Here is a 19,461-nt window from a genome sequence, read left to right as displayed (position 1 = left end):
TAGGCAAAAATCGTAGTCAATAGTGAATGTGTTGCCCGCACTAAAGTGTTACCCAAACGATTTGGACCCACTTTATAGTTGGCCTTAAAGGGTTAGTTCACCCAAAAATGAAAATTCTGTCATTAATTACTCACCCTCACGTCGTTCCAGACCCGTAAGACCTCCGTTCATATTCGGAACACAAATTAAGATATTTTTGTTGAAAGCTGATGGCTGAGAAAGGCCTCCATTGGCATTCAGTACACTTATACTCCCAAGACGGATAAAAGGCACTCAAAACATCGTTACAAAGTCCATCTCACCACAGTGACTCTACAATAATCTTACGATGCGACGACAATAGTTTTTGTCCGCAAAAAAAATCAAAATAACACCTTTTTCCAACTTGTTACTGCCTTCCGTGTGTGCCTCCACGACGCATGCGCGAGAATATGACGCAGATCCGGCGTTCGGACAGATGACCCAGAAGTGATTTGTTTACAATCAGAGGAAGACGCGCGTATCTCAGCTGTTGGATTCTACATTGATCGTGCTTTAGGTCTCAGCGTAGTGCTCAAAATGGGGTTAGAGTGTGCATTTCATGGAATCCCGAGCCCCGGCGCTACGTCATATTCTCGCGCATGCGTCGTGGAGGCACACACGGAAGGCAATAACAAGCTGGATAAAGGTGTTATTTTGATTTTTTTTGCGCACAAAAACTATTGTCGTCGCATCGTAAGATTATTGTAGAGTCACTGTGGTGAGATGGACTTTGTAATGACATTTTAAGTGCCTTTTATCGGTCTTGGGAGTATAAGTGTACTGAATGCCAATGGAGGCCTAACTGAAGCCTTTCTCAGCCATCAGCTTTACACTAAAATATCTTCATTTGTGTTCCGAATATGAACGGAGGTCTTACGGGTCTCGAACGACATAAGGGTGAGTAATTAATGACAGAATTTTCATTTTTGGGTGAACTAACCCTTTAACTCTTATTTACTAACTTTTAAATTAATCATTTGATACAATGCATTTTAAAAATGTCCTGCATGTAATGACATCTGTAATTAATTTATGTAGTTTTATAATTACACTGTTGTCACTTCCCGTACCACCACACCTGTCCCTAACTTTACCCTTAAACTTACCCATATCACCACACCTGTCTCTAACTTTACCCTTAAGCTTACCCATACCACCACACCTGTCCCTAAATTTACCCTTAAACTTACCCATACCACCACACCTGTCCCTAAATTTACCCTTAAACTTACCCATACCACCACACCTGTCCCTAACTTTACCCTTAAACTTACCCATACCACCACACCTGTCCCTAACTTTACCCTTAAACTGACCCATACCACCACACCTGTCCCTAAATTTACCCTTAAACTTACCCATACCACCACACCTGTCCCTAACTTTACTATTAAACTAACTCAGATCACCACACCTGTCTCTAACTTTACCCTTAAGCTTACCCATACCACCACACCTGTCCCTAACTTTACCCTTAAACTTACCCATACCACCACACCTGTCCCTAACTTTACCCTTAAACTTACCCATACCACCACACCTGTCCCTAACTTTACCCTTAAACTTACCCATACCACCACACCTGTCCCTAACTTTACCCTTAAACTTACCCATACCACCACACCTGTCCCTAACTTTACCATTAAACTAACTCAGATCACCACACCTGTCTCTAACTTTACCCTTAAGCTTACCCATACCACCACACCTGTCCCTAACTTTACCCTTAAACTTGCCCATACCACCACACCTGTCCCTAACTTTACCATTAAACTAACTCAGATCACCACACCTGTCTCTAACTTTACCCTTAAGCTTACCCATACCACCCCACCTGTCCCTAACTTTACCCTTAAACTTACCCATACCACCACACCTGTCCCTAACTTTACCATTAAACTAACTCAGATCACCACACCTGTCCCTAACTTTACCCTTAAACTTACTCATACCACCACACCTGTCCCTAACTTTACCCTTAAACTTACCCATACCCATACCATCACACCTGTCCCTAACTTTACCCTTAAACTTACCCATACCACCACACCCGTCACTAACTTTACCCTTAAACTTATCCATACCCATACCACCACACCTGTGCCTAACTTTACCCTTAAACCCACCCATACCACCACACCTGACCCTTACCGTTAAACGTACCTGTACCACCACACCTGTCCCTAACTTTACCCATAAACCTACCCATACCACCACACCTGTCCCTAACCCTACCTCTAAACTTACCAATACCACCACACCTATCCCTAACTTTACCCTTAAACCCACCCATACAACCACACCTGTCCCTAACTTTGCCCTTAAACCCACCCATACCACCACACCTGACCCTAACTTTACCCTTAAACCCACCCATACCACCACACCTGACCCTAACTTTACCCTTAAACCCACCCATACAACCACACCTGTCCCTAACTTTACCCTTAAACCCACCCATACCACCACACCTGTCCCTAACTTTGCCCTTAAACCCACCCATACCACCACACCTGACCCTAACTTTACCCTTAAACCCACCCATACCACCACACCTGACCCTAACTTTACCCTTAAACCCACCCATACAACCACACCTGTCCCTAACTTTACCCTTAAACCCACCCATACCACCACACCTGACCCTAACTTTACCCTTAAACTTACCCATACCACCACACCTGTTCCTAACTTTACCCTTAAACCTACCCATACCACCATACCTGACCCTAACTTTACCTAAACTTACCCATACCACCACACCTGACCCTAACTTTACCCTCAAACTTACCCATTCCACCACACCTGTCCCTTACTTTACCCTTAAACTTACCCATTCCACCACACCTGTCCCTAACTTTACCCGTGTCCCACCTCAATATCAGCAAAAGTGTTTTGCAATACAATATGAACACAATAAGTACATTGTACTTATATTTTGATGTAAGTACATAGTAGTTAAGGCCACCTAATATAAAGTGGGACCAATGTTCTTCCAGTAACATTTTTTTAAATGAAACAACTTGTTTCAGAACGTTCCATGAACATTCAAATGTAACATTCCCATAGTGTCTGAAGAATGATAGAATGGAATGTTTCCTGAACGTTCCAACAACCAAGAAGAAACATACAATAACATTTTAAAAACATTCTTAGAACTTAAAAAAAGAGATTTTCAAAGCAATTAATCATCATTCCGAAATTCAGTTTATTAAAGAACGACTGCTTGAAATAATTATCTTTAACTAATTTAATGACAAAATCTCGTCACAGTCTCGACACTTTGGTTGATAGCTGTCCAGACGATATGACAAGTTTCAATTCACAGTTATAACAGGCACACAAACTCTGCACCTAAACCGAGACATGTTATAAAAGTACATCCAGCAAAACCAGACAGAAACGGCACGGCGGCTCACCCTCAACAGCCAGAGCTTTTCCTGAGGGAAGATCCTCAATGGTTTGATGAAGTGGGATCGGCACACTGAACTTTTGACTTGAGCGAATGGGCAAGTGAGTGGCTATTTCTGTGGTTCTAGTAAATTTAACAGGAACTAAAGAATTTTTTTGGCCAGTTTTGACACTTCACAGCCTCAGCAAAAGTGCAGACAGCTAAGTATCATGTGGTCATGCTATGAGGTGTAAGGCTAGCCAGATGACTTCCTGTTGCTTCATTCTCACTCAAAACTGCACTGGTTCCACTTCTCTTCACAGAAGAGCATCGATACAAACTGTGCTTCTAATAAACAGACAGCGAGAGGAAAACTCAAATTAGGTTGTTCACGTGTTGAATTAATTCATTTTTACAGTCACTTTTATGATCCTAAATGTGAATAATATGTTCCAGCACAAATATCTAAACATTCTTGCATCAAGACACATTTACTGGAGAAGATATTGAGTCTGCAAAGTAAAGTGAGTTTGTGCTTAAAACAAGAGCAAATATCTGCCAATGGAGATAGAAAAAGAATCGTGTTTTCTCTTTGAATTAACTGTATTTTTCGGGCTCCATTGGCAGATATTTGCTCTTGTTTTAAGCACAAACTCACCTCACTTTGATGATTTCCCCCCCAGATATCTTGCTTCTCCAGTATATATCTTGATTTAAGAATGATTAGACATTTGAGCTGGAAAACCTGACAGAAACACTGAGGAAGAGCATCATTATTAACAGTGGGTCCAACACATATGATTCATCACGGTTTCTAAACCCCCCAGAAACATCTGAGTAAAGGACAAACAATCTGTCCTGATGTTAAGGCCAAACATTCACGAGGGACTTGAGCAAAACCCAAGCTGAATTGTGAAGCTTCTGAAGGATTTCGACATGCACAACATCTAAGGACACGAACTTTCTCCCGATTACTTTTAATAGGAATGAGTTAATGGTGGATGGCTCTCCTGAGGGTTGTGTGGAGCTTCCTAACCGGATCAGGAAGGAACATGCTCTCTGTCAAGGCCTTCGCCGTCCAAATCCCGTGAAATGAGAGGAAGGGTCTTCCCTGTTCCTCGAGGTGGACAGGAAAGGGGGGAGAGGTTTAGTTTCGGTCACATCATGACTGAAAACATGCGCCGACGGAGCTACTGGGAAGCGACTTTGAGCTAGTTTCCAGAAACCTTCAGCGCTGAATGTTTAGTGTCTTTCTGACAGTGTGAATTACAGTCTCTGATACGAGTGAATCTCTGAGAATCCCTGGACTTCACCCGTTTCATATCGCACACTTGTTTATGGACATTGTCACATTGCATCATAGTTGTAATTAAATGAGCAGAAGATAAGAATGTATACTCATATTCATGGCACACGAGCAGAGCCGATTTCAGGGTGAAGCGCTCACAAAACCACAAAACCAACATTCAGTCCGAAAACTCAAAGCATACAGAATTCATTCCAATTTCACTTGATCAATGCAATTAAATCGTATAGCTCACCGTCTATGAGAATATGTCTCCGTCGCTTTAAGATAAGGAAGGAAAAACATTAAAAACATCACTGACAAAGACTTTAGGTTCAAATTCTGAATTCTAATGTCATTTTCCATACGTGTGAAACATCAGTATACAAATATTGTTTGCAAATTTAGACGGCAAACCATATGCTCATTTGATAGGTGGGAATAAACAAATGATGCTTGAATCAAATTCTGGCTATGATTTTTATGTTGCGGGTCAAAATGGCCCTAATTGAGTTCATGAAAAATAAAAACAAAAATCGGGTAAAAACAGAAAATACCTATTAAATACCTTTAATATTAATACTTCTTACACATTACAACAACTACAACAAACAAATTATGTATAAAACTATATTTAGTAATTTGTTTTACAATTTCTTAAATAAAAATAAAAAAGAATATTATAACAGGGTTTCTGCAGGTTTTAGAAAGGCAAATTTAAGACCTTTATAAGACCCATTAAAGACAATGTTAGGAATAAATTGAAGGGAAAATACATCAATACGTTCTCTAAATGTAAATGAGTTGTATTAGGGACACTTCAGAGTTTGAGAATACCATTTCCAACAGATCTCCATTACTTTTTCATTATTTTTTACAAAAATCTTGTGGTCTTGTGAAAGTAATTTTATGATTAAAACAAGAACAAATATCTGCCAATGGGTTCAGAAAAATCAACTTCATTCAAAAGTAAGCAGTTTTCATACCAGATGGCAGAAATTAGTTCTTGTTTTAAACGCAAACTCACTTAATTTTGTTCAATTTCTCAGAAAACAAGACTTCATTTCTTCATTTTGCATGTCATTAATGTATCTTGATTTAAGGATGTTTTGAATTTGTGCTGGAAAACAAAAATCCTGAGGAAGAACATCATTTTCTGCAGTGCATGTGATTTAATGGACATCCTTATGAAATGTTTTATTTGTGTTTTATTGTTTATTGTTTTAATTTTTCTGGACTCTGCTTTAAAAGTTAGATTAAATTTGACTGACTTTTGTTTATCTTCGGAACAAAAATGAAGATATTTTTAATGAAATGGGAAAGATTTCTGCCCCTCCATTGACAGTCTAAGCAACTTCCACTGATGCTTCAGAAAGTTCGCAAAACTGATCCATACGGATCAAGCGGATTATTCCAGATGTTATGAAGAGACTCGATGGCTTTATTTGATGAAGGAAAGTCTGACGGGTTTGGAACGACTTTAGGGCGTAAATGATCACAGGATTCTCATTAATGGGTGAACTGTCCCTTTATGTGTTCTGACCTACTTTTGATTTATTCATCCAAAATTTGACCAATTCCATGTCATTCTGCATTATACAGTAAATTCTGTTTTTATGAATGGATTTGTGATTCCGTCCACATTTTCTACATCACAGAAATCACAGGGCCCTGATTTTATGCCATGATACTGAACTTAAGACTTTCTGCTCCAATTTAAGACATTTTTAAGGCCTTAAATTGTGGAAGGTCAAATTAAGACTTTAAGACGCGGAAACCCTGTATATTAACAGCATTGTAACCATTTTTTTGTTTTACTTTTGGGTCTGTGCAGCTGCGGTTAATCATGAAATTGCAAACATCAAAATCGTCAGACATTTTGTTCTCATTCCACAACACATCAGCGTGTGTGTGTCAAAACTTTGCATGCATGTTCATGACCATAAATGAGAAATTGTCACAACAACAAAAAACTAGGTTAACCAGTATTTCCAACGACTTGCAGGTCAATTATGTATAATGCATTTTGAAGGTATTTATAATGTACATTACAATGCATTATATATTTTCATATATAATTGTAACTAAAGTTAAAATGCATTATATTTGCAGATTGCTACATCTGAAATGGGTTGTTTGCATGTGTTTCAATGTGTTCAATGAATATATAAGAATTAGTGTATTTTTTACTGTGGTTATAATTATTCATGAGAACATAAAAGGCAAAATGTATACTCTTATAATGCATTATATATAAAGTGTTACCAAAAAGTCCATAAACACCAGTAAATCAACACTAGAGGTAAAGCACACACACACACACACCGTTTATATACATATGCAACCCACAGATACATCTGCTTCACGCATGCAATGGTGCCGTAACTGGTTCTCGGAGCTGAAGTTCCAGCCCATTGAACTAGAGGCGTCTTTAGGTGCGGCTTATGGCCCCTAATGAAGTAAATGCTTCTGTATAATCCAGCAATCTGTGTAGGAACACGTGCAAGATAACACACTAAAGCATATCTGAGCCTTTTCAAAAGAGACACAATCCATCATCTTTACGCTGAAATCAAACAGCCACTCCTGTGAACGCACACACACACACACACACACACACACACACACACACACACACACGCACACAAAAGCAATCTTTACTGCAAAGCCTGTGTGCTTCGGTCGTTTTCAGTGCACCAAAACTAAATGAGCAAAGTACAGCACAAAGTGACGAGCAGTTTTACCATTAAAATCAGTGTAAACAGGGTTTCTGCTGCGATTTCCACACTTTACATTTATGACAACAGTGTAAAGTCCATCACGGTGCATGTCAGTTATATAACCGTCTCATCTGTGTTTCACTCATACTGGACAGTCCCTGAGCTTTCAAACACAAAACCACACGGAAAATAGGATTCAAACTCTCACTTAAACAAAGAAAGTTTTAGGATGTAAAACAAAAAAAGAAGAAATCTTTTAGATAGGCGACTGATCAAATGTCACAGTCTTTTTCTTCCATTTTTTGTTTTTAAAGAACATGATCATCAAAGAGACTTTATACTGTTTTCAATTCATGTTCATTTCAGTCCAACTCATTTAAATTGTTATACTGTTAATACAGTTGGTAATGAAAAATTCATATTAAAATAGAAAACAGAACTCAAACACACATACAACACATTACAAAAACACACAACCTTTACGGGCATAACTCTGAGTCCAAATGACAAACTTTTCAATTTCCATTTTCAGTTTCTGTTTTTCTTTTTCTTTTTTGTTCTCGCCCACTTTTACAATTAGTTTACTATGCAAAAGCACAGCGAATCTGAATCTGACCTCAGAAAGCAGAATCAGACATTTACTGACCCCTCTGTCATATTAATTTCGCAAGTTGTGTTTGCATCATAAATGTCATACGGTTCTTTGATTTCCTAAAATACCAGCAGGCCAGACGCTGTGCGTGAGCAGTTATTGTAACTGTCACAAGAATCTGACTTTATATCTTGAATTAAACACTGCTTACACTGCAAACATGTGATTTTTTTTCTTTTTTACGGATCTGCTACTGTAGTTCATGCCTTAGAACATGTAGAAACACAGCCTTCATTTACTGTATGTTAAGGAGCGATAACACGTGTTCATCTCGGCAGATAAAAACTGAGTTCAAATTAATATTGTGCAATCATATTAAAATCCTGTAAGCATTGCAGCACTTTTACTCAAAAACCATTCTTAGTTTGGAAAAGGCTCTATTAGATCAAAACTGTCACTTCGGTGAAAACTTTGAGGTTACACTTTATTTCACGGTGCCATTGTTACAGTGTAATTATAAAGTACTGCGAAATATTAATTAACTACATGAACTATAGGATCAGGGTTTGTTGCATGTAATTATGCATATTTACAATGATAAGTACATGTGACATATGTAACAAGAACACTGTAAAATAAAGCGTTACAAACTTTGATACCAGACACTCTGGCAAAGTTGCAAAATCCAAATCTCAGCTTATTGTTTAAAATCAAATGTAGGTCTGTTTACAATGAAGTTGAAAGTAAAGAATATTTTGCATATATAGCAACTCCAGCAAGAGAACGATAAAACAAACGATGACATCAATAATAGTTTTGTTTTGTTTTTCAGAACAAGCACTTTTCTTTGAATCAGCTGGTGATTTGTTGAACATTTTCCAACAGGCACAAATAAACACAATTTTGTCATCATTATCATTTTAACCTATTTGAATAATTAAATATAATGCATTCACTGTTTTGTGGCCTCTATGATAATCAATATTTACTGTCAATTCTTCACTTTGACACTCAAATGCTTTCCACTAAAAGACACATCAGACCTGGAAATACTGATGAATTCTCTAAACTAAAAGCACACTTAGCATCCCAGTGTTTTGACTAAAAGCACACACTTATCAGTTTATTCCCACATCCTTAGCCTATTTATAGTGATATTATATTCTCCTAGTTCACACTTACCCGAAGTGAAGGATGTTTTTCTGATACTGAAGCGTCTGTGCAGCATGTGTGTGTGCAGTGAGTGAGCAGAGCTGTTCTCTGAGTGTTCACCTGCTGCTCACTAGAGGTGGTCTGGAAGTGCACTGACCTGTAGGGGGGCTGTGGAGGAGTTCAGTGACGCGTGAGAGATTCTGTCCTCTGCTGTCCGTCCGGCCGGCGCGCGCAACAGGTTCGGGTTGGTGAGGATACAGACACGGCAGTCAGTGCGCGTGGAGAGGCAACAAGGCGCACAGATGCGCGGGCCAACCAGACCTAATGGCGCTGTCTCACAACACAGCGAGCTGTCTATCTAGACAGCATTTTGAGGGATTAACTGCGCTCTCTCTCTCTCTCTCTCTCTCTCTCTCTCTCTCATTCTCTCACACACACACTTCTAAAATGTCGCACGCGTCTATAAAAATGATCCGTGCATTAAACAAAAGCCTACACGCAGATTTGATTATTCTATGTATTCTGTAATTTAAAGACTATATTCAAATAGCCTACATGTGATGGCCACAAATTATTAAACAGACTAGAAATAATTTTTGGTTTAGAGAAATATTACAAAATATTCAAAAAGATGCTAAAATGGCTTAAATGATAATGCCGTCTAGTTAGGAAGCTCCGTGTGTTTTGGGACACCGCCACTCTATTTCTCCTCCCATCTGGAACACCTTTGGAACACATGAAGAAACGCGGAAGAGCTAAAGAAATCAACGCCAAATTAGTATTTTCCATAACTATACCGATATTACTACACACGTGTTGTCAGCTCGAATCACGAAAAAGTCTCCAAACACGAAAACTGGCAATTTTGGCATTTAGCCAAATCTCGTTTATGAATTGCATTGATAGCTGTTAGATGACGTAATAATTAATAGCAACACCTTAGGAATTTTTCTAAAGAAAGTTTCACTTGTGGAAATGCTGTAGCTTCGTAAGCTTGCAAACAGTTAACTCAAATCATATTTTGCAACATTGAATAGATTCAGAGTGGCCAGTTTCTCTCACTTTCTCTCTAAATCTGACACAAACCGTTCTGACTCGTGAAATTTACTTGCATAGCCATGACACAGCGATTTTTTTTTTGATGTTATAGTTTTATTGCATCATTGTTTTACACGATCACAAGTTGATAATGCGTAATAAAGATTATTTCTGACGTAACGAGAGTCAATAGCCTCATTAGTCATATGACTGACGGTTGAGTAATGGGTTTTGTTTAGGGAAGAGTCCCTTAAGGACAGTGTAACTTTTTCTGTGAAGCAAAAGTTAAATGTGTCTAGAATAGTAACCCTAGTTTTCAGTGACAATGGCATACATTATAAACCAACTGTGAAAAATGTCCAGAGTTTTTAACAAAATTTTAATTTGTACCACAGGTGGGGGAAAATGCCCCCACTCTGACAAAGCAATTTGCTTTATAGTACGTTTACAGCAAAATCAGAGTAGGCTACAAGCTTTAGATTAAAATAAAAAAGACAAGCCAAAATAACAGTAGATAAATATGAATATTTATTAATGAAGCATTTTGAAAATCAACCTTTTTGAAAAATATTGTTAGCTGATGCTAACTGGCTGGCTAACTAGCTAGCTAATGCTAATGTGAGGTCATTTTTAAATATAAAGTCCAAATATTTTTATTCAACCACAGTTCTGCAAAACAACAAGCTTTAAAAAAGTTTTTTTCTTACTGTTAAAGATTATATCACAACATGAAATCCATTTTCTCTCAGGTGCGTCACCAGTGTAAACTTTGCGGTGAACTTCTACATCACTCTGGCAAATGTAGTCCATAGCAACAACAAAAACATGTATCTTGATTTTATCGAGTGGTTACACTCTAAAAAATGCTGGGTTAAAAACAACCCAAGTTAGGTTGAAAATGGGCAAACCCAGCAATTGGATTGTTTTAACCCAGCGGTTGGGTTAATTGTTTAACTGAAATATTGTTTAAAAATGACTGTATTGCTTGCTTAAATTGAACCCAAAGTATGTTGGAAATTAACTTGCATTAATATGTTTATTAATTAACATTTATCTTTTATTAATATGGTTAATAAATTAACAATATGTTTAATTAATAATAATTAAGCAATACACATTTATTAACTAATAATTTAATAAATGTTCACCTTTTGATTATTATTGTTGCCTCTAGTAATTATGTGTCTGATTTTTAATTTCCAACCAATTTGGGTTCATTTTAAGCCAGCCATATAGTATTTTTTAAACAATAGTTGGGTTAAATAAAACTGCCCAGCGCGTTGGGCAAATATTTAACCCAATCGCTGGGTTTGTCTATTTTTAAACCAACTTGGGTTGTTTTTAACCCAGCATTTTTTAGAGTGTATTTTGGGAAGAACAGTAGGGGTGTGTTTTACCCCATGCCCCCCCCCCCCCACTACTCTACCCTACAGTGTCATTAGCAAGATTATAATTACATACTGACTGACACAAACCTTATTGACATTCCCTTTGAAATAATATTGAATTATAGTTTTGCAGGTATTTGTGTTTTTCTCTGTAGATTTAGATCATTATCGGATCTCTGCATCTCTCGAGTCTTGTGTCAAATTAGAGTAAACAACTTGAAAAGATGATTTGTTTAGTTTGCTGGATGGAATATGATGACATTTTAACCATTAACATTTAGCGGGAAAAAAAAAAGAATTGTCACATACTGCCACCTTCTGGGAACTCATATTCTCTAAGATTCATAAACAGGCTGACCATCTCTCAGATGAGATTAAAGGTTTATTTGAAGAAGAAAAACATCATGAATTTCCTTTTTTGAAAACCAAATGGCCAGGGCATTGGTCTTTGCACTTACTCATTGGGTCCTTTGGCTTTAAAAATGTGAAGAAACAAACACATACTGCCAAAAGGTTACGAATACATGCATAACAGTACTGAAGAGCTGAATGCACATATAATGGGCAGACTGCAAACGGTATGTCAGTGGAATGATGCGCCACATGTTTATTGACACTTGTACAGAGGAAACAATCATCACCGGGTCATGCAAAGCATTATCACTGTGCACAAAGAAAACACAACATGAACAGTGTGACGCCGGAGTAAACATATATTCAAAAAATTAAACTCTAAAAATTAAATTCAAAACTGAGATGTTAAACGCACAGTACGATACGATATGCAGATATACTATAAACATGGCACTCATGAATATCTTGACAGGTTGATAAGTACTGGATGCAAGCTATGTCGCTAAAACACCAGGCGTTCCACTGAAATCCCACCTCTGTGTTGAAACCGACCAGTCCAAGCATTGATTATTGTAGGAAACTTGAATAGGAAAGTGCTTTTATAAAGATCCCGAGGTATTGTTGGACTAATGTCTCACTGGCTAATGCTTACAACACACCAACTAGTTACACACGCACACACACTACAGGGGAAACTAGTCACAAATATTTGTCTCTGGGAAAAGAGAACATGATATAGCTACAACATCGAGGGGTTATAGACGACTTCAGCATTCCCCGGCCTCCTGTAACTGATCACTTTAGAACCATCCCCTCCTCATATGAATCCCAGTGTTTTGACTCAAAAATGTAGACACCAACATCTCGCGAGAACAATCACTGTACATCACGCTAACCTTCTTAAGTAACACTCGGATAATTACAGCAGAGTTGGGAGGAGGGGTTAAATGTACACAGCTACATGGAATTAACCTCAGACCAGGATGCATCTCTGTCAGTCGAGTCCCTGGCCACCCCTTGTCACCCATTGTGTTGTTAGTCAGAGAACAGGCTGGCAAAAGACTTTCGCAAGTTTCGGATGGTCTCCGCCTTAGTTTCGTCCTCGTTGCTGGAACGGAAGGTCTCGCCAAAGGCGTTGAAGGCATTGGTCAAAGACTGGGATTTGCTGCAAAACAGCGGACAAAGCAGAAGCAAAATTAGATCATCTAACCTTGGGATTACGCCTTCATTTGGGCAGTCATCTAATTTCAGTGAACACAAAGGTGTTGAAGGTCAAGGAGCTCAATCCCGCTCATGGAGATTTACCTTCCTGCAGAGATTGCAACTCTGAACTGGACCAATCGCAGGATTCGGGTTCAAAGAAGTGCAAAGAAGGTGTGGTGGAACAGAGCTGAATCCTGCAGGAAGTTACTTGCATACTATGCTACTTTAGGATTAGACCAGGTGCCAAACTCGGTTCCTGGAGGGCCACAGTCCTGCAGAGTTTAGCGTCAACCCTCATTAAACACACCTGATCTGGCTATTTTGTCGGAGCAGGGTTGGAACTAAACTCTATAGGATTGTGACCCTCCAGGAGCTGAGTTTGAAAATATAGTGTCTATGCAAGAGAATTGATTTGCATTGTTTCTTCAACTTTGGCGTATCGGCTTACTAAGTTAATATTTTACCACCGCCAGCATAGGCCGTACTTTTTGAATAGCATTCAAAAAGGGGATGGGATTTAGTTGACATCTCCAGGAGAATGGCTGCACACCCCTAGGAATTGCAGACTGGTTTCTTGCTGAAATGGACACTTTATTTCAATAGTCCATTTTAGACTTTATACTGACTATAAACAACTACATGTCAACTAGTCTCAGAAGTCACAGACCATTGGCTGAACGTCTGATGCACAAGGCACACAAAAAGGGAAACACTTGAGGAGTTTTGAAGTCGTCATATGATTGATTGAATTCCATCCTGTGTGTCGCGTTCTTTAACAGTCCCCCCGGAAACAAACCCACGGAGATGCCAAACCCCCTTATGGAAAAAGCCGTCATGTTTATATCTGTGCCAATTAGCGCTTATCAGGATCAACTAAACGTTGGATTTTCAAAAGTATTTGAAGTTTGTGGCATAGACTCATGGACATTGATGTTACATTTTAATGCCCCTAAGCATGACGCGGAACAAAGCGAACTGTGATTGGTTGCTTTGCATGTCAGTCAGTTAGTCCTCGGCCAATGAAAGCTGTTATTTATTCCAAACCTTCTGCCATGAGTCGGAATGTCTGGCTACATGACACTACATAAACTAACTCTCATTAGAGTATTAGTACTAAAAAAAAATTAAAAATTACAATTTTAAACCAATGGTTGGGTTTGTCCATATTTGACCCAAATTTGGATTGAAACAACCTAGCATTTTTTAGGGTTAGTAGAATAAGTTGAAACGCCTTTGCAAAGTCACTTATAGTCATTAGAATGTCTGTTATGCCGAGTTCACCACGATTTTCAAAGTCGTCAGATCACTGTTCTTTTCACACTGCATGAGTATCTGGGGTAGCATTCAGTCGCTGCTGTGTTCACACTGCACAATGGATCGGCGACAGAGGCTTTCACATTGCATGACTTTAACAATAGGAAGAATCCAGACAACTCTGTCCGGTCCGCAAACTACGTTTCACAACCAAACACACTCAAGAAGTGATAAGGAACTCATGCAAGATTACGCACATTTGAGACCTGAGTTCTCGCACGAGATTGGAATTGTTATTAAAAATGATAGCCCGCAAGAAGCTTGCGATCCAAATTGTCTGTTCGCCGATTTGCAGAGAGTTGGAGGTAAATAGATAATGTTGCACTGTGCTGCTGTTGCGGCTGGTCAAGCAAATGTTTGTTCTTTGTTTCTGTTTGATATAACTGTAAAGCTTATCTGTAATACTGACATTCTTGTCTATAACTCCTCCCTGAACTTCCCGCTGCTCTGTATCTTGCTTCGATTCCCTCCGATCGCATCTTTGTAAATGCACACTGCGTGATTGTCACTCAGTTGAACTAACTCTGATTTCGGGCATTTGTCTGCGATTTCGCAAAACCTGTCGGTGAATGAAAATCGAGGCTAAAATTAACTCGCCATTAGGGAGCATCAAATTAAAGAGTTAGCAGATTTTAAGCAGACAGTCTACTAATACTTCAATGACTGGTAGTTGACATGTAGTTGAAAAAGTTACTTGTAGTTAGTAGAATGTATTAAGTGGTTTATCAAAATAAAGTGGACACACTTTGCAGCAAATGATCTCCAAGCATTGACGCAATAGTGAAAAGACTCTTACTTCAAGAGAGGATGGGTTGACTTCTGCTGGGGTGCCGGCTGTTCCTCCACAGGAGGCTGGGATTGGGAGGGTTGGTCCGGGTCCGGGGTGGGAGCAGGAGCAGGAGCAGGAGCAGGAGCAGGAGCAGGAGCAGGAGCAGGAGCAGGAGCAGGAGCAGGAGCAAGAACAGGAACAGGGGAAGGAGTTGCTCTAACCGGTGCTGAGGGTCCTTCAGATGGAGCAGCAGTCTGAGCTCGGCCTTCAGGTTTGGCTTGCTCTCTGAGCACTGGTTTAGGCTGGAGCTGGGGTTTAGCTGGGGACGGGGGTTTAATAGGACCCTTGGCTGGGGATGGCTCTGGAGCAGGGACTGGATCGGGCTGGGTTTGACCAGGACTCTGATCTGCGTCAACCAGTTGGGCTTTTGGGTGGGCCTTGGTGGGAGGTGGGGTTTGGGGCTTCGGCTGGATCTTAGGCTTGGAGTTCCTCCGAACTGGGGGCACAGGCTTTGGGGGCAGGGGTTTCGGGGGTTGGGGTTTCGGGGGCAGGTCTGTTGGCTTCCCTGGAGTGGGTTCAGGTGCCGCTTGAGTCTGGGGTTTGGGCTGCTGCGTGGTGGGTGGTAGAGTCGGGGTAGGGCCTGCTTTGGGCACAGGTTCCTGGGCAGGGACTGGCTCAGGTGTAGGCTCTTGACTCTTAGGCTGTGGTTCTTGGGGTTTCACTGCCCCCCCTAGGTTTAGTACAAAACAGAGTCATCATATTATAACATTTTGTAAACACCAATGCTTGCAAGAAGGGTTTAAATCCAGCACCAGAAACATTGCATGATTTATGATCAAAAATCGAGGCGCCCCCCACGACTGGCCAAAGTAACCAGACAAAGGATATTGCCCAAGGTAAGGATAGTCATGTCCATAAAGCAAAAGGAAATTGCTTTTAGTCCAAACAAGCAGAATGAAACAGACAGGAGGGTTAGCTTGCAGCAGAATCACAGGTGAGGATGTGAAGAGTAATAACAACAACAGATCATGCATACAAAAGAACCAAGACCCAGAGGCTGCATGCGCCATCTTTAAAACAAAGACAGCGTTTCTTTTAATTTTCATCCCTGGCCTTGATTTGGATGTTTTGCCTCCAGATATACTTCGTTGTGTGTTTTGTATAAAATCTAGGATAGGTACCAAACATAAAGGACAACTGGGATACATGCAGGAGCAGGGAAATGTGGGAGATTATTTGTTCTCTTGTGTATGAGATAATGATAATGATCTAGTTGTGAGTGAGGTGTCTCTTGTTTGCATAAATGTTTCCTGATATTTCACTATGAATGAAAATACACTGAGCTTTAACCCTTTTGAAAGGTTTGCGTCTTTCGTAAAGGGTTTTCACTTTGAAATGAGGTTCAGTAACACAGAACAGTAAGTCTGGAAAGTGGGAGCTTTATTACTTTGGACATGAGGGGGAAAGACTAGATCTATATCAGACAGAAATCACAGGTATAACCCAAGTACTGGATTTAAAGCAGCAGCAAAACCTAATCAACATAAGTTAGTGGGTTTTAAGTCACTCGGACCACACTATGGGACAGTCATAGAGATCTGATTGTTCAAAGGCAGACATTATTTTCAGTATGCTTGATGAGTACATTCATTGATTTCATTAGTTAGACTTTTCACACACAAAAATATTTCTGACTTTTCCACTCTTTGGTAATGCATGCAAATGATCTTAAGGTTAACAGTTCCCATGCAATATAAGGACATATTTTAAACTCTGAACACATGTTATAGATACCATATCTTTCATGTTGATAAAACAGTTAAAAACATCAAAATACAGAACAGGCGCTACACTGAAAACACCTCAGACATCCCTCTCTTAAACATATTGACTCTTGTCCAAGAACACCAAGCGTTGTGTGTTTAAAATTGGAAAAGCTCATTGTTCATTGTTGCTCATTTAATTGAACGTCTTTGCATAAAAAACACTGAATGGCTGAAAAGCGGTACCTCGAAAATACCTATAAGCAATATTAAAGTGCATTGCATTCATGACGCACCTCAAATCAGTTTTTACAACAGTCAAAGATTATTGTAAGAGATCTGCCAATTTGCGGCCTTATTCGGGTGAATGTCATAAAAAACATGGCCATGGTCACATTTAACAACAACATCGAAAGAAAAGAGTATATATTTTACAAAAAGAAAATAAAGCCACATTAATATTTAATTATTTTCATGACTGTAATGCATTCAGACAATTTACTTTTGAGGTTTTAATCCCTGTTATTCTCGTTCTCATTAGACAGTTAAACGTCATGAAAATAATGAAAACAAATGCAATACAAAAAACCTCAATGGTTTTAAAACAGGCTTTATTTTCATTATGCAAAATATAAGTTCTTGTATCTTTGATTTTGGGGTGAAATTCTTGATTCACCCATTTTGACTATATTCCATATATTGCTCAGAAGGATATATAATGTAATCTGACATTCAAGAGGTCATGGACTCATTCTATTCTGGAACGTTCCTGATGATTCCTAAAATCGACTGGCCATTCGGTTTTATTAGGGAATCCTTCAGATGTATTTGGCTCCTCATGGTTATTATCACCAGTTCATCAGGCTGTAATAACTTCTTCTTGGTAACCTTGAGAAAGAACAACTTCCAACACCTCTTTAGAAATAATGCTGGAAATACTCAAAACGCACGTCTTATTTTTTAAAAACACACATTTAAGATGTGAACACGAGGACATCACTCATGCAAAACCACAAACACTACGTTTGAATAAAAAACAACTTCACATGTATAGCACACACACACACACACACACACGCACACACACATTCGAAAGCTAGACGATAAGGAACCACCCTTACTGAAAAAATTGTACAAATCTTTCATAGTACACACTGAGCACACGGACACCACAGCACTGGACTTTGCGTAGGCACAGTTAGAATTGTTCTTGACCCTGAAACCACACGACTAACAAGGACACGAACGCAGCCATCAGAAGCGAACAATGACATAAAAGTGAACAGTACAGGAAAACGACACAGTCAAGACAGATTCTGAAGAGCACGAGCTCAAACTACTGCGTCTGTCACTATCTTAACCTCAACCAGCACCAGTGAACCGAGCGCTCGCTTTATTGTGGGCTGAACCATTTATCTGGAATTGTGGCGGAGGAAATCATTTTGCCTGGACTTGTTTTGGTCCGACAGCAACTCCATTACAGTCGAGAATGTACTGTAAACAACCTTGTGGAGGAGGCCGCTGGCCGAGGGTCTTGTTGGGGTCAGTCAGGCTTTCTTTTAAGGCAGCGCTCTGTGAACACACAAAGAAATCTTCCTCAGTTTTACTGGACATTCAAGCTTCAATGTTGAGCGCATTTCTGCTGATTCCACACCAGGGGGCAACACTACACACACAGAGAGTGCCTAAAAATGACATTTGTGCCCCTGGAGCGCAAGACCATTCACAAGTCTCATGGGTATATTTGTGGCAATAGCCAACAATACATTGTATGGGTCAAAATTATCTTTTTTTCTTTTATGCCAAAAATCATTAGGATATTAAGATCATGTTCCATGAAGATATTTTGTAAATTTCCTAACGTAAATATGTCAAAAATTTATTATTAGTAGTATGCATTGCTAAGACTTCATTTAGACAACTTAAGGCTCTTTTCTCAATATTTGTGACCCTGGATCACAAAACCAGTCATAAGTTTTTTTTAATTTTTTTAATTGAGATGTATAGATCACGGGAAAGCTGAAAAAATAATTGTTCATTGATGTATGGTTTGTTAGGATATGACAATATTTGGCCGAGATACAACTATTTGAAAATCTGGAATCTGAGGGTGCAAAAAATCTAAATATTGAGAAAATCGCCTTTAAAGTTGTCCAAATGAAGTCCTTAGCAATGCATATTACTACTAATAATTCATTTTTTATATATTTACGGTAGGAAATTAATGTGTGTAATTAATGTGGAAAAATAATAAATAAATACTCTGAACCCTTAGTGGATTGACACAAACTGAGAAAGTCAAAAAGCGTTAGGTTGTGCCAAGCTCTCCCCTATTACATGTACTTACCACAATAATAACAATACATAAATGCATAAATACATGCATCTAATCCTATTGTAAGTACATGTTGTTAATTAATATCAGCAGTGATATTTTATTTTTGTTTTGTTTCATTTTTGGTAATTTTATT

At 39.1% G+C, this 19,461-nt stretch overlaps 2 protein-coding genes across 3 annotated transcripts in view; both read right to left on the bottom strand.

The window, feature by feature from the left end:
• Positions 1-9,557, bottom strand: part of pparg (peroxisome proliferator-activated receptor gamma) — a 59,798-nt gene extending 50,241 nt beyond the window's left edge. The window contains exon 1 of one of the 2 annotated variants that reach the window (XM_079844985.1): positions 9,319-9,557. Coding sequence is in view for 1 of the 2 variants with exons in the window: in XM_079844984.1 (XP_079701110.1) it covers positions 9,192-9,237 (46 nt within the window). In the remaining variant the exon portion in view is untranslated. Of the gene's footprint in view, positions 1-9,191; positions 9,288-9,318 lie in introns of those variants that run through there. The other variant, XM_079844984.1, reaches the window with a different exon arrangement.
• Positions 9,558-12,164: 2,607 nt separating this feature from the next.
• Positions 12,165-19,461, bottom strand: part of syn2b (synapsin IIb) — a 115,324-nt gene continuing 108,027 nt past the window's right edge. The window contains exons 11-13 of the mRNA XM_079844979.1: positions 18,496-18,562; positions 15,255-15,957; positions 12,165-13,106 (exon numbers count right to left, since the gene is read on the bottom strand). Coding sequence (XP_079701105.1) covers positions 12,977-13,106; positions 15,255-15,957; positions 18,496-18,562 — 900 coding nt within the window. The 3' untranslated portion in view covers positions 12,165-12,976. The remainder of the gene's footprint in view (positions 13,107-15,254; positions 15,958-18,495; positions 18,563-19,461) is intronic.

Source organism: Gobio gobio (assembly GCF_949357685.1).
Source record: "Gobio gobio genome assembly, chromosome: 19".
In the NCBI taxonomy this organism is placed as follows: Eukaryota; Metazoa; Chordata; class Actinopteri; order Cypriniformes; family Gobionidae; genus Gobio; species Gobio gobio.
Note: the sequence above shows the minus strand (reverse complement) of the source record. Positions and strands in the feature narration are given on the sequence as shown.